The sequence below is a fragment of the Marmota flaviventris genome, chromosome 2, assembly GCF_047511675.1.
Source record: "Marmota flaviventris isolate mMarFla1 chromosome 2, mMarFla1.hap1, whole genome shotgun sequence".
NCBI classification, from domain to species: domain Eukaryota; kingdom Metazoa; phylum Chordata; class Mammalia; order Rodentia; family Sciuridae; genus Marmota; species Marmota flaviventris.
In genome coordinates this window covers 2590613-2606063 of record NC_092499.1, presented here as the reverse complement: position 1 = coordinate 2606063, position 15451 = coordinate 2590613, and the positions used below count along the sequence as shown (strand labels likewise).

Below are 15451 nucleotides of genomic sequence, written 5' to 3'. Positions count from 1 at the left end.
TCCCTCCCCAAGGCTTAGGGGGCGGGTGGGGGTAGAGAGTTGCTATGCTCCTGGGCCATGCTTGCATCAGACACTAGAACAGAGCAAGGTGGTGCCCAGCTGCCGCCTGGACTTGCTGTTGGTGGCCAGCAGGGAGTAAGGCCCAAGGGGTCAGGTAAGGGACAGTGACAGGGCAGCTTAAGGCTCCAGTGGGTGAAGGCTGGCTGAAGTAGGGTCCCAGAGCAGGGGAGAGGGAGGACAGGAGTTCAGTCTCAGAGAGGGGTTCTTGAAGCTATGGTGGAGGAGGAGGTGCTACTGGCACCATGTGGGTGGAAGGGGCACTGCAAGGAGGAAGCTACTGACTGGGTGGAAGGCCAGGGCGTGGGGGACAGGGCTTGAGCCCTGAGAGGGTTAATGCAGCTGGTGCCTTTCTTATGGGTATTGAAATCTCCAAAACTCTTGTCGGGACTGGTGTTGTGAGAGGACCAGGGAGCCAGGGGCAGGGTGGGGTGCTTCATGGCTCCATCCCTGAGGCTGTAGCAGTAAGAGGTTGGGCTTAGCATGGGAGGATGGGAGAAAGGTGGCCACCTACCATTAAGGGAGGGCCTGTGTGTGTCTCCAGAGAGGGCTTTGTCACCTGTGCTCCACAGATGAGGACTTGAAGCACAGACAAACCAGGCAACTTTCCTTAACCATCCACAGATCCCCCGCACCCCCACCCCGCCACACACACACACACACACACACACACACACACACACACCACACATATTCAGGATTTGAATCCTGATAGTCCAGAGCATCAGCCACTCTTGTTGAGTCCTCCTGCAGCTGTGCCCTTTTGGGTAACCTTCATCTTTTGGGTACATCCAGGTAGGCCTTTCTCATGGTACATAGGGTCTCACAGGTTATTCTCTGCCCAGAGGCTCTCAGTCCTCAGCAAGAAAGAGGCCTCTGTCTTCTGTCCTGACTGTAGTGCATGGTCAGCATGTTCCCAGGTTCCTGTGAGCACACAAACTCCAGGGGCTTTGACTGAACCATTGTGCACTGTGATTCACTAGGTAGCAGTCTTGTATTCACATGGGGTTTACATTCCTTTTTTTCAAATGACAGTTATAGATTTTTGTCTGACTAGAACTCTGGTTTGTGATGAAGATACGAATTATCAGAGTCTGCGATTGAGTTGGGCCTCTAAGACCAGTTGCAACCAGAGAAAAGGTAAGGCAATTTGGGTGCACGCTGAGGACTTGGTGGTGACAGGGTGTCTTTGAAAACATTACTTTTGCATTTTACTTCCTTTATTGGTATAGTTTTAAGTCTGCATATCCGCATTGCATGATGTCAGTTCTTACCTTTACATTTCTCTTCTTGCTGTGTGGTGGGGGCATCTTTATGCCTAAGGGACCTTATCTCAATACTGTTGTTTTTCATAGTAAAATTTAAACATTTTGGTTGAACAGTCATAGAAGCCAGGTGGATCACTTCACTAATTTTGACAAGCCTTCCTTGAATCTTGATGCTCCTAAGGTGCTTTTCCTAAATGGATTCCATAGGGGCTCAGGGTTTGCCGCACATCTGCAAGTATCCCTGATAGAGATAATGGTGTCACTTTTAAGTGCAGGATGTGTTGGCCACAGTGGAAGTACATTCACAACATGCCTGACATAGGTGTCATCCTCTCCTGTGGCAGGAACTGGCCTTGGGGACAGTCTCTATGGTGTGTTCTGAGGTAGGAGCAAAGGTACCTGCTTGAACCTAAAGGCTGTGCTTATGTGTGCCCACTGTAACCCATTTAGTCCTCAGAGCATCTGACATGCAGAGAAATGGGCCCGAGCTTCTCCTACAGAGTGGTAGGACCAAGATTCAATCCAGAAATCTGACTTCAGTCCTCATTCTTTTTTTTCTGAAGTATTTTTAGTTGTAGATGGACTCAATACCTTGATTTTATTTATTTATTTTTATGCGGTGCTGAAGATCAAACCCAGTGCCTCACACATGCTAGGCAAGTGTGCTGCCGCTGAGCCACAACCTCAGTTCTCATTCTTGACTGCTCTTTTGAGTTCTCTCTCCTGATCCCTCATCCAAAGGGGACTGAGGGCTGACAAAGGCGTCATTCCAACTTGGCTATCGATTGCTGTGAAGGCCTCAGGTTCGGTTGTGTATTGTTATAGATTTAGGTGTAGTGTTATCTGGTTTTGTTGTTGTTGGTTCTCATAGAAATTTCACTTTTATGCTTTAAATTTACATCCAGGATCCATTGCACATCACAGCCAATTGTGTACAAGGTGTGGCTTTAGGTCATGGTGCTTCTCTGCCTGTGGCCATATAGGGGCTCTACTTCATAGAATCATCCTTGAGTTGAGTCTGTTCTTTTATGAGATGGTCATTCAGGTGCAGCCACAGCAGGAGATGCTGGGGGAGGGCTTGCCATTGCAGGGCTACATGGAGATACATCAGTGGTCAGGGGCATGAAGCAGTGAGACAAGGTTGAGGCCATGCCTTTGTTGGGCTTTCTGGGGGAAAGGCAAGGCAGGCAGGTGGACAGCATAGGATTGGCTAATTTGAATAACATGGGTGGACTTCTGGTCTCCACGGTGATTCCTCCTTGCCTGGTACCAGTCCCTAGATGTTCTCACAGAGCCTCCTGGGTGTTTATCCTGGAACTTTGCTGGATTTGCTAATTAGTTCTGGGAGATATTTTTGTGATTGCCCTGGGATGTTCTATCTAGCCAGTCCTGTCATTTGCTGATAGGGTGGGGAGGGTGGAGGAGGAAGTCCAGCTTGCTTCAGTCTCCTGATGGCACAGGTGCAGAAGAAAAGCTCTGTGGGCTACTCTGTTTTTTCCTTTTTTTTTAATAATATTTTTTGTAGTTGTAGTTGGAAACAATAACTTTATTTTATTTATTTATTTTTATGTGGTGCTGAGGATCAAACCCAGGGCTTGCATGTGTGAGGTTAGCGTTCTATCGCTGAGCCATAATCCCAGCCCCAACATTGTGTTTTGTTTTTTTTTAATTTTTTTTTAATATTTATTTTTTAGTTTTTGGCGTACACAACATCTTTTGTTTGTATGTGGTGCTGAGGATCGAACCCGGGGCGCACGCATGCCAGGCGAGCGCGCTACCGCTTGAGCCACATCCCCAGCCCCAACATTGTGTTTTTAAAACTGGGTATTTATTAAGGACTCCCCCATCCTTAGAAGATTTTGTTTCTGCTTCATAAGTGATACAATGACTGAAGGATAACAGGTTATGTTGTGGTCTAGACTTGGGCTGAACTCCTGATGTGTGTATTGCTCACTCATTTAGTATGAAGCAGCCATTTTGAAGGATGCCTTTGTTGAGATGTTAGGATGGGGGCAGGAGAAGCTACAGGCCTGAGTAGCTGGGCATAGTCTCCACATCTCTGTATTGGGTGAGCACAGTGTCTATCACCAGTTGCATGACTTTCCTTTAGTGACCTCTGCATTTCTGGTATTATGAACAGTGCGTTTGCAGGAAATGAGTGTTATTTAAAATGTTTTGGTTTCCCCTGTATGTTGGGCCAAGGTTATTTTCTGTAGAAGCATGCACTGGATTCTATAATGTTGATCACTGAATAGAAGTCAGCACTTACTCTGATTTATTCCAGCTTTTTAGGATATTTTTTAGAGTAAATATGTATATATGCCTAATGAAGCATATATACTAACATACCCTAAAGTTTTCACTGACCTAGTTTGGGGGAGATGATTAAGTTTCTCCTAGTTCAGGTCTGATGGCTAACATGTCTCTTCATGCTGACGCTGAAGGGGTTGGTGCCAGGTGTAGCTGAGCTTCTCTCTTTTGCAGGCCGTGCTGGACGAGTGTCTAAGGGGTACTGTTACAGGCTAATACATAAGGATTTCTGGGAGAGCTCCATCCCTGATCACGTTGTTCCTGAGATGTTGGTAATGTGCTTTGCTTATTTTCAAAGTTGAATTTTACTGAATGGTTTAAGTAATATAATTATGAGTATCATATACTTTTTTTGTGTGTGTGGAGCTGAGAATTGAACCCAGAGCCTTATGCATGCAAGGCAAGCACTCTACCAACTGAGCTATATCCCCAGCCCTGTCATATACTTTTGATTCCAAGAAAAATCACTGACTGCTCATCTTTATTTTTCATTTTTATTTTTTGTGGCACTGGGGATAGAACCCAGGGGTGCTCTGACACTTAGCTACATCCCAGCACATTTTATATCTTATTTTAGTGAGTCAGGGTCTGGCCAGGTTTCCCAGGCTGGCCTGGAACTTATCACCCTCCTGCCTCAGCCTCCTGGGCAGCCAGGATTACAGGGGTATACCACCATTCCCTGCTGTGCTCTCTTTAATCATAAAACCAGCTTATCATTTATTAAGCACCAAATTCTTCTAGGGCTCTTACCAGATTTACATCCTAATGAGAGGAACGTTTCTTGGTGTCTACTGGCCTATAGTGGCATTGTCCTTATATGCTGCTGTTTTCTGTTCCTTTTATAGTGAGTAATTGTTCATCAGCGTTTTTCTTTCTGCTTTTCTGTCTCTCTTCTTTCTCCCCCCACTCTCTCTCTTCTATTTCTTGCCCCTCTCTTCCCATTGCTTTCTTTTTTCTTCCTTTTTCCTCTCCCTGTCTTTGTCTCTTTCCTCCTCCTCTTATCTTCCTTCTCTCTCACCCGTTTATTTGTTTGTTTCTATCTTTCTTTCCTTCCTTCCTCACCAAGAGAAGACGTTTATTAGCTCACAATTCTGGAAACTGAAAGTTGTGGGTTGGATGGGGCTGGGGATGTGGTTCAAGCGGTAGCATGCTCGCCTGGCATACGTGCGGCCCGGGTTCGATCCTCAGCACCACATACAAAGAAAGATGTTGTGTCCACCGAAAACTAAAAAATAAATATTAAAAGAAATTCTCTCTCTCTCTAAAAAAAAAAAAAAAAAAGAAAGTCGTGGGTTGGTCCTTCCCATCTTATTCTACCTCTGGTGAGGGTCTCCTTGGTGAGATCACATCATGGCAGATGGCATTATAGTGAGAACATGAGGAGGGAGACTGCACCTGAGGGGACAGGAAGCCAGAAACCCAGGAGGGACCAGTCTGACTCTTCTGTAAAAGCCATCTCTGGATAACTGACCAGGTTCCATGAGAACTCCCTTGACCTCTCATCAGGGCAGGCTTCTCATGACCTCCTTACTTTGCTTAGGTTCCACCGTTTTTGTTTTACCCTTTTTTCTCTTGATCTTGTTTTTCCTGCTTTTTGTTTCTAGAATACTAGTTGTGTGAATAGGTTAATCTGGTTGTCTTATCCCTGAATCTAAGTTGTGCTCTTTTCAGCGCTGTCCACTGGGAAGCACAATATTGAAAGTGAAGTTGCTTGGCATGGGTGAGCCCAGAGCTCTCCTGGCAACCGCCCTTTCTCCACCCAGCCTGAGTGACATTGAGCGTACCATCCTTCTACTAAAGGAGGTAGGGTTTTCTGGAGTTTATCAGTGGTGGAGAAAGCTAAGGTTTTCTTATTTTTCCGGGGGAACCTTAATTTCATAATCTTCAGTGTATTTGGCTGTTGTAAATGCTAAACATGTGCTTGAAAAAGCCTGTGTAATAACTAACAGGTAATGCCATGTTTCATAGCCATGGTTTAGACTGGCCTTGTGAGTGGTCTTGCTGAAACGCACCACCTGTGCTGCTCATCTGTGCCCTGACCCCAGCACTCCCTTGCTTGCTGTGTGTTGATGTAGAGTCTCTCTCCTGCTGCTCTTCCTCTGATTTTGGTCTTTTCCTTAGCCCAGCCCTCTGTTCGGTGTTTGTGACCCTGCCCTTCCTACTTGAGTTCCACGGCCCACTCCTGGCTCATACTCTGCTCTTGGAGCTTGCAGCCCCCAGCCATGGGACCAGCTATGTCCTTGTCCAAAGTCTGTGTGTGCTCTGTTTCTGACCCTTGAGGTTGAGGAGCTGCCTGTGTTTTACTCTTATATATGGTACCTGCTTGGGTTTCTGCAAACTGAGGAGGTTTTATTCATAGGTGGGTATAACAGGTATCTGTGGTGTGCCATGGGCTGAGGCTGCAGACCCTTTATTCAGTACTGTATGTGCTGTATTTGTTAAGTAGACTTTGGTGGCAATCCTTGAGTGTTACCTCCCATATAAAACATATAATATGTTTTAAAAGAAATAATAAAAGTCAAAGTTTCAAGAGAGAATTAAAGGTTTTGGGGAGCATTAATCTATTATAACTTGACTTGGATATCTTTCAGAATCTTATTCACCAAAATTAGGTCTTTATTTCTTGTTTCGCACTCTCCACCAAAGGATGAAAAGGATGTGAATGCACCCATGCTTGCTAATAACATTGATTTATTTTGTAAAGGTTGGAGCACTTGCCGTTAGTGGTCAGAGAGAAGATGAAAACCCCCACGATGGTGAATTGACCTTCTTAGGAAGGGTGCTAGCACAGCTCCCTGTCAATCAGCAGCTGGGTAAACTCATAGTGCTGGGACACGTGTTTGGATGCCTGGATGAGTGTCTGATCATAGGTGAGTGTGGGAAGCAAGCCCAGGGCGGCTCTCTGGTGCCACACTCTAACAGTCTTCATTCTGTGTCTTCTGTTGTCAGCGGCAGCGCTCTCATTGAAGAATTTTTTCGTGATGCCTTTTCGGCAGCATCTTGATGGATATAGGTATTTAACGTTCATATTTAAGAGGTCACCTGGTCCTAATGGTGTTGAGTGACACTTGTTGTCATTCTGCAGGAACAAAGTGAACTTCTCTGGCAGCAGCAAGAGTGACTGCCTTGCACTTGTGGAGGCCTTTAAGGTGAGTCCCTGTGCTTGCCCATGGAGGTGGCACCACAGGCTGCCAGCATGTCCACATTCATGGAGGCAGGGGTGGAGGGAGGAATGTCTAGCATTCAGCAGCCAACTGTTGGAGGAAGGGCCGTGGGGACAGGAGGCCAGTGCCGGGTTTCTATTCTCGCCACTAAAAGGCTCAGGGGTCACTCTAGTTAAATTGGGCTAATTGGGCTGTGCAAAATAACCACCAAGAGACCCAAATACCTTTTTCTTTGGGGTCGCTGTGACAGCTCCTCTGACCTTAAAGGGTCCACAGGAAGAGAGTGAGAGCATGTGCTGACCCCTTTTATTGAGAAGCTATTCAAATGAGGCAAGGGGTCAGGTTTCAGGGGGCTGAGTCTATCTTCATGATGTCCACTGTCAGCAGGTTGACTGACTTCTAGGTAGACCACACACAAAGGCACTTCCATGGAAGATTCTATCCTAAACAGGGCAAGGGGTTATATTACAAAGGAACAGGTGAGCGTAGCTCCACCCATGGGGCTGTAGCAAGACACACCCATGCACAAGACACCTACCCTCGAACCCAAGAAGGGTGGGGAAAGCTCTGCCACATTTCTGTGATTGAGTGCCTCAGCACCCAGCCAGGGATGTGACTCAGTCAAGTGCAAGGTTGGTCTCCTACAGACCAGTGTCACGAAGGTGATTGAAAACATTCAATTTGCAAATTTCCTGTGGCCACAATGTGTTGAAATTGGAATTTTAAAACATCTGGTAGCCAGTAAATTATTCTGAAACTGTGGATCATTGATTTGTAGATGTGGCAGGCTTGCAGACAACGCGGAGAGCTGCGGCATCCCAAGGTTGGTCATGTTCCCTGTTGTTTCCTCGTGGTGGCATGAGTGACAAGGTTTCCTGAAGACTGTGTGCCTGCTTGTTCACTGCTCAGGAGCTGTGGACAGCTGTTGTGTGTTGCCCTCTGGGATGGGCAGCTGTGATCTTAAGTGGCTGGGTCCTTTTGCCGGTGCCCCTGGCTTTAGTCACTGGGTAGGAAGCCATGCATCCTGCAGAGCACAGAGCTGCTGGCTCCACAGCTCCATGTGCACTGATCTTCCTGCCAGTTCAGGATACCTTTTTCTTTGGGGTCGCTGTGACGGCTCCTCTGACCTACACTTCAGCTAAGTGTAGATAATAGGCTTCAGAGGAGTTTAATCTGGTTGCCTGCATTTCGTTTCCTTTAATTTGGTCAAGTTTTTTCTTTTCCTAAACCAGGTAGGCTTCAGAGACTTTGGCAGGTCTGTGTAGATTGACTGTGCTTAGGTGAGTCTCTACCAAGTGTGCAAGCTGCCCTAGGAAGTTGTCTTCTGTACACTCAGCCATGTCACCTGCTTTGGAGCTGTGCTCTTTCTCAAGCTAGTCAGGGTGTTTCTGCCTTTAATGCTTGGGACAGGTGAACCATAAGAGTGGTTCCTGTGTGGTGCTCAATGTGCAGTTAGAAGCCCTGGAGAGGGTGTGCTGTGGTCACTGTAGTACGCTGTTTAGTGCACAGTTGCTCACGTGCCAAGACTTCTGTACAGGCTTGTAGACAGTGACTGAACCCAGGGGCACCGGCAAAAGGACCCAGCCACTTGCTTATTTTCTGTACATGGCCAAGTTCAACTCTATTTTCTGTACTTGGCCAAGTTCAACTCTTATTTATTACCTTGACATTGAATATTATGCTTTTATGTATTTAAAGGATGAACTTGACTGGGGACGGCTGAATTATATTCAGATCAAGAGAATTAGAGAGGTAAGTTTTAACTTCTTTTACTAAATGGACACAGGTAAAACTGGCTTAGCAAATGTTCACTGAGGACTGAGAATGCACAGGGTGGTCCTGACTGCTCTGAGAGGTGGTTCCTCCACCCATCCCATGTCCAGCAAGGCTGCCTTGGTGGCTTCATCCAGACATCCAGTCCTGGGTAGGACTCCCCCATGCTTAGTATAAGAGGAACGGATGTGTGATATTATCAGGTGTCCTTTCAGAATTTTTCAGGATGGCATGTGGTCTCTTCATTGTTAACTGACTGACATGACTGAAAGCACTCTAGCTTCTACTGTTGTGCCATCCCTGGGTCCTGGGTGCCTGCCTTCTCCTGTGAGTGTGTCCTGTGCTACTGGCCTGTGGTGTTTGTGTGTAGACGTGCATGCGCAGGGACTCGCACAGGCACAGTGGGAGTGGATTTTGCTGTTAGGTTTGCGTACCCTTGTGGGATGAGCGTCTTCCAAGCCCAGGGAAGCTAATAGTGCAAACTGGGAATATGTGTCTTTTAAGTTGACAGAATGCACCCATGAAAGCCTCTGGCACCAATGCCTTTTTGAGAGAGAGTTTTTTTTAAAAACAGTATTTTCAGTTTCTCTGGTAGTTGCTGATCCTATCTGATTGCTCGCTTTTAAAAAATATCTTTTTATTTTTTATAGATGGACACAATATCTTTATCTTGTTTTATTTTTTTTTTATGAGGTGCCGAGGATCTAACCCAGTGCCTCACATGTGATAGGCAAGTGCTGTACCACTGAACCACCCCCCTATCCCCATTGTGTCTCTTGATTTAACTTTTTTAGTTTTCCAGAGATGAATATTTAATTTATTGATATTTTCTAATTAAAAACATTTAAAGCTATGAATTTGATTGTAAGCACAGTTTTGGCCACATCCTGCTGTTCCTGTTCATAATTTCCTGAGTGTTTTCCTCTTTGACTCAGCTCTTTAGAAGAGTTTTTGTATAGTTCCAAGGTAGGAAAAAAATTTGCTAGATATCTTTATATTAATTTCTGATTTTATTGGATTTTAGTCAAAGGAAGTGACTGTCATCACTTCAGGATGATTTCCAGTTGGCTCTAGTGTGTATAATTACACTCTTGTGGGAGATATCAGGCTGGCATCTGGACGTGCTGCCCCTTGTGGCCCAGGGCTCTTGAGTTTCTCCTCCCTTCACAGAGATAGTGGTTTTGACTTTCTTCTGTCCTTTCAATACTTTTTTTTTCTATTTTTTTTTGTGTGAATGTGTGCTAGGGGTTGAATCCAGGGCCTTCGGCATGCCAAATATATACTCTACCTGTAAACTGCCCACAAACCTCCACCAGCCACTTGTAGGGTTGTCCCCTCAGTTGTGTTCATGCCTGTTACTGTATGTTTTTACATTTTGTAACACATTGAGATGATGTTGAGGTGACTGTTGATAGTTCATAGGATTGGAGTTGTGTGGATTGGAGTTGTGTGTTTTCATATGTGTACACGTATTTAAATTTTTTTAAAAAAATGCATTGTGCTCTAGGTTTCCAATTTGGCTGACCTATTATTATTATTATTTATTTATTGTACTGGAGATTGAACCCGGGGCACTGAGCCACATCCCCAGCCCTTTTTAGTTTTTACTTTGAGATAGGTTCTCGCTAGGTTGCTTACGACCTCTCTAATTTGCTTAGGCTGGACTCAAACTTGCAAGGCTCCTGCCTCAGCCTTCTGAGCCACTGGGATTGTAGGTGTGTGCCACCATGCCCAGCTCCCTGTGTGTACATTTAAAGTTTGACATTTTGTATAAAACAATTTTTATTACAAGTGGATTTTTTTTAATTAAAAAATTGTTTTTCATTTCGAAGGACTGTTTGACCATTGGTCAGCTGTCTTGTTTCTAGTCACAAAAGCAGAGCAGGCTCATGGCAGAGGTTGGGGAAGGAATTAAAGGGTTTCAGGGGTGTGGTTGTGGTCACCTGCATACTGGACACTCCCAGGTGAGGCTGGTTTGGGTCTACTGTTGGTGTGCACTAGCTGAGGTGGAGGTACAGGTGGTTTCCTGTTTTCTACTAATGTTGTGTGTGGAGCATCTCGGGCTTATAGGATGCCTTGCGCAGCTGCAGTGCCTCACCCTGTGGGTGCTTGTGCATTCCGTTGTGTGCTTGCTCCCTGCTGTTCTTGCTCTGAGGAGCATATGCATGGGAGACACCAGATTTCGATGTGTTTTCTCAGGTGGCTGAATTGTATGAAGAACTGAAAAACAGAATCTCCCAGTTCAATATGTATGTGGATCCTCGACGGCCCGTCTTAGACCAAGAGTATCCACATAAGCAGCGCTTCATCCTACAGGTGCGCTGGGGCTTCCTGGGAGTCTTTCCCGACTCTTCCTGCTTGCTTGGGTTTGGCTGAGAAGCTCCCATCTCCAGCTGTCAGCACTTCTGCCCTAGCTGAGCTTCAGAGATCTCAGGGCCACCTGTACGTGCCTAGATGAATGGGGACTGGGAGCCATTCTCACCTTTCCTTATTTCCCACTTCCTGGCACTGAATTGACAACCCAGACCTGCATCTTCCAGGGCATGTTTGTGTGGAGTACCAGCTGTCACTGAGTCTGTTGTGGATTCAGAAAGTGAGAGTGTCCTTGATATCATTGGCACAGGGAGCTGTCCTCTTACCCTGCAGGGACATTTTAACTCTTGGGGCTGTGGGTTTAGGTGACTAGCTGTGAGCTGGAACCGTCCCTATAGGGAAGGTAGGGAAGTGTGTCCTGGCAGGTGGAGGGTGCTTCTGCTGTGGGGTTTGAGAGGGGCACTGGCTAATCATGCAGCCTTGGACAGCTGTCTTTGTGGGAATGGGAATGTTTTTCTGGATGTAAAGTTACCAAGAGGCAGGAGAGTCTTCTATGGGTGTGTCCTTACCAAAAGGATGCTTTGCAGAGTGCCTTTGAGAGGTGAGTATTAGATGCCAACCTGCTGCCCTCAGTCAGGTGTCCAGATGGGAGGCTGGGAGTCTCATTTGCACACCTGGGAGAGTGGAAGTCAGTGTGGGGCTGGGCTATGTGTGGTGACTGTGCTCAGCTCCCCGCCGTTCCCAGCAGTTTTCTGGGAAGTGCCTCAGCTCCTTTGAAGAAAGGGTGAGTAGAGTGTGTCTGTTGTGGGGAAATAACCAGTGTGTGACTTCTACCTGGTGGGGGAGAGGTCCTGTTTTTATGCAGATGACACCTATCTTTTGCATATTGGGTGGCCCAGAAATGCTGGGGTGAGATTAGAAAACTGGTGAGAATAACTGATGAAGTGTGCAGTTTCTTCATGAAAATGAGCTTCTTTTTCAGGTTGTATTGGCAGGTGCTTTTTATCCAAATTACTTTACTTTTGGACAACCAGATGAGGAGATGGCGGTGAGAGAGCTGGCTGGCAAAGACCCAAAGACGACCATCGTGGTGGGTACAGAGGACGAGAGGCTGTCCCTGGGTGTAGACTGAGTCACTGGTTTCCAGCTGGAATTACCTTTTGGTTGTGGACAGTGCAGAACACGAGCCTTTCCAATTGTTTCTGTCTTGAGGCTGCTGTGTGGATCTTCCCTAGAGTGAATGTTAGCCTTGATTGGCCTTTCAGAGACTTCTGGTCCTTTTTGGCAGATCTGGGCTTGCAAGAAAACCTGAAGAAATTATGTATTCATGGCAAATGGTGATTTGATCATTAGCTGTTTAGAAGGATTTGAGGCACTTTTCCATAAATTTAAGAACATTTTGTTAATTAGCAACTTAAATATTATACAAAATTAAATGTTGATTAGCAGCTTAGTACTGTGATCCCCTGACTTGGATGCCCAACAGAAAGTCTTAGGGAGTGTACACTTATTTATTTTAAAATTCAGATTAGAGGGCCTCTCAAAGTCTGAGCTAGAAGGTATGGCCTAGAAATCAGGATTTAAATAACATGTACTGTAGGTGAATCTAGTGATCAGCCACAGGCACTGACCGTTAGGTCAACACTGTGGATTGTTTGCACCCCAGCAGCAGGGTGATGCACAGCTGGAGGGAGGCGCTGGAGAACTGGACTTCATTGAGCTCCTTGCTTGGTGTGAGCTGGAGTTAGGCACAGGGTGGGAAGCACTTGGTGAAGAGCAAATGCACACATGGTCACTGCCTGTGTTGGTTCTGGGTATTGCTATGGCACTTGTGCTATTGCTGAGGAAATGAAGATTCACAAGAGAAGGACCACTCTACCAGAGCATTAGAAATTCCAGTCTGTAAAAAGCTATAGCTGAGCACTGTGGGGCACTGGGTGAGGACCAGTGATTTTGTTGTTCATCAGGGATGACTGAGATCTTCTTTTGGCTTCCTCTCTCCCCTTGTCCCCTTTGTGGTGTCCTTCCTTTGGGTCTGCACTCTGGAAGGGCCCTAGGGACAGGACCCTGCTTTAAATGCCTCCTTCTGTCACCAGGCTGCCTTACTCCTCATGCACTCTGAGGGCCAGAACTAACTGTGCATCATAGAAGCTGCATTGTGCCTGGCTTGTCTTAGTTCTTCTGTAAGAAGCCTTGTACTAAATACTTTTTATTCATTCTTCCCTGAGCCTCACAATGACAATTTTGAGTTAAGGATTTGTCCTAATTTCATGAAGTGGCCATTCTATAACTTGGTTAAGGAGACATGAGCTTCAGGGAAGGATGAGATGGGACAACGTGGCCTAAGCCATGCCCTCCCTTGCCTGCTGCCCTCCTGTAGCTGGTGTGGGCCTGAGATCAGGGTTTGGCTTCTGAGCAAGGGCCCATGTGGAGCCAGAGCTAGGAACATGACTGGTCCTGGTGTGCACAGAGGGCATGAAGTGTGGCAGAGCCCTGCAGCAGCTGAGTTTCCTTGAGAGCTCACCTCTGGCTGCTGTGATGAGGGGTCACCCTTCTCTCATTATTAGTACATTTTTCTTTTGTTAGGTTCCCATTTTTCCTTATGTAGAAATACAGTGTTTTTAAAAGGATGTGTTTAGCTTGATTATTTTAAGGTAAAATAAAACAGAAGTCAACCAATATTAATTTTCCTATATTAGATTGACCTTTTAAAAAATATTTATTTTTTAGTTGTAGTTGGACACAAGTACCTTTATTTTATTTATTTTTATGTGGTACCAAGGATCCAGCACAGGGTCTCACACACACTAGGCAAGTGTTCCAATGCTGAGCCACAACCCCAGCCCCAGATTGACCTATTTTTATAATGAAGAATTAGCCTTTAACATATTTTGTTATTTAAACTTAGTTATAGATTAAAAAACATATTAGGCTATTAAATATCATTTGGCTTCCTTCACCCATAGCATACCCACTATGGGTGAAGGTGGTGACCTGAGTCTGTGAGCTAAGAGATAAGCAGCAGCCTGAAGCTGACAGACTCGGTGACTGCTCCATCAGCCCTCGGTGACAGCTCTAACCACTCACTGCTGTGGTGTTGTGTCTTACAGTTGAAGCACATTCCTCCCTATGGATTCCTTTACTATAAACAACTGCAGTCTCTGTTTAGACAGTGTGGTCAAGTCAAATCCATCGTATTTGATGGTGCAAAGTAAGTAGATATTTTTGTAATCAATTGCACTTGTGAGGGAGGCATGACATTCTAAGTGTTCAGACTCCAGTTGCACATGGACGTGGGTCTTTGTAGGGCTGCTGCAGGTGGCTCTTGGAATGCAGCTTTGCTCTAGCTTGTCAGTAGGGTTCATTATTTCTCTTACCTGAGTGGCCTCTTAAAGGGAGCACTGGAATCTGGTAGCATAGACGAGTTTGTGGCACAGTGGGCTTCTCTGCAGGTGCCCTCACTCTAGTGCCTCATCCCCAGATTTTCATGAAATGTCATGAATTTGTTATTTTATAACCACGAGGACACCCCGAATGGAATTTATTTGCTCTTAATTAAAAATATCTTTCCTGAATGATTTTGATCTGTAGTCCTTGCAGAAGCTCAGATTATTTGGCCCTATTTTGTCAGCAGTCAGAAATGAATAGTTGACGGAGTATCACTGGGAGTTTTTATTTTTAATAGGAAATTCTTACATGCAAAAAGAAAGACTACTTAGAGTTCTTAAATTCACTAAATTTTTGAACTCAGAAAAGTTCTTTTAGTGTTTCAGTGTTTTAAAATTTTTATTTAATTTGACAAATCTAGTTAATAAGAACACTTTCTCTTTGACTAACGTCCTGCTAATTGGGTTGAACATATCAAATCCATTTTTAATTTGGATTATTCTTTCCAACATTTTAAGTTCCATTTTTGGTGATTAATATATACATTTTCTTTGTAGGCCTGTGAATGCTTTCTGAGGCAAAGTCATAATCCTAACAAGCAGAACCTTTTTAAGTATACTTAACAGTCTTACAGGTTTAATGAATTGAACTTAGGGTGTCTGAAGAATCATCATGGGAGAGGCCCAGATTAGAAACCTTGTGTATAGGCCCAGAGTGGGGGCAGTGACAATCTGGGTGGGTGTTGGAGAGTTCGAGACAAGACTTCAGGCAGACGAGGAGGTAGTGGAACAGGAGCGAGTTAGGGCCAAGTGGCTACGGAGAGCACAGGACTGATGAGATCTGCGTGACAGCTGTCTTGGCAGGAACTGGCTTTGTGTCAGTGGCATCAGATGGGCTTGGGTTCGGGTCAGGCTGGTCTTTTGTCACAGACTGACAAGTGTGAACATGAAGAGATGGGCACTTAGAGACCCTGCATGTCCTGCTCTGAGCCATTCTTTGGAGCTTCACTTGGACTACATGGAGGCAGATGAAGACATGAGAGGAAGCAGTCTGGAGACTGAAGGAGCCATAGCAGAGGCACTGACAGGGTCCACCCAGTGTGTTTGAAATGAAGAGGAGGTGGTAGGTGTAGCTCTTGGACTTGACAGTTGGTTGCTCGTGGAGGACAAAGGAGAGAGG

The 15451-nt window shown here is 45.5% G+C and overlaps 1 protein-coding gene across 7 annotated transcripts in view; it reads left to right on the top strand.

Annotated features, from left to right (window-relative positions):
• Positions 1-15451, top strand: part of Tdrd9 (tudor domain containing 9) — a 110230-nt gene that overhangs the window by 67793 nt on the left and 26986 nt on the right. For 4 of the 7 annotated variants that reach the window (XM_071607482.1, XM_071607479.1, XM_071607481.1 and 1 more), the window contains 11 exons: positions 1093-1197; positions 3810-3907; positions 5307-5438; positions 6340-6505; positions 6585-6648; positions 6721-6784; positions 7578-7622; positions 8498-8551; positions 10772-10888; positions 11868-11975; positions 13996-14096. In XM_071607482.1, coding sequence (XP_071463583.1) covers positions 1093-1197; positions 3810-3907; positions 5307-5438; positions 6340-6505; positions 6585-6648; positions 6721-6784; positions 7578-7622; positions 8498-8551; positions 10772-10888; positions 11868-11975; positions 13996-14096 — 1054 coding nt within the window. The remainder of the gene's footprint in view (positions 1-1092; positions 1198-3809; positions 3908-5306; positions 5439-6339; positions 6506-6584; positions 6649-6720; positions 6785-7577; positions 7623-8497; positions 8552-10771; positions 10889-11867; positions 11976-13995; positions 14097-15451) is intronic. The other 3 variants (XM_071607485.1, XM_071607483.1, XM_071607484.1) reach the window with 3 other exon arrangements.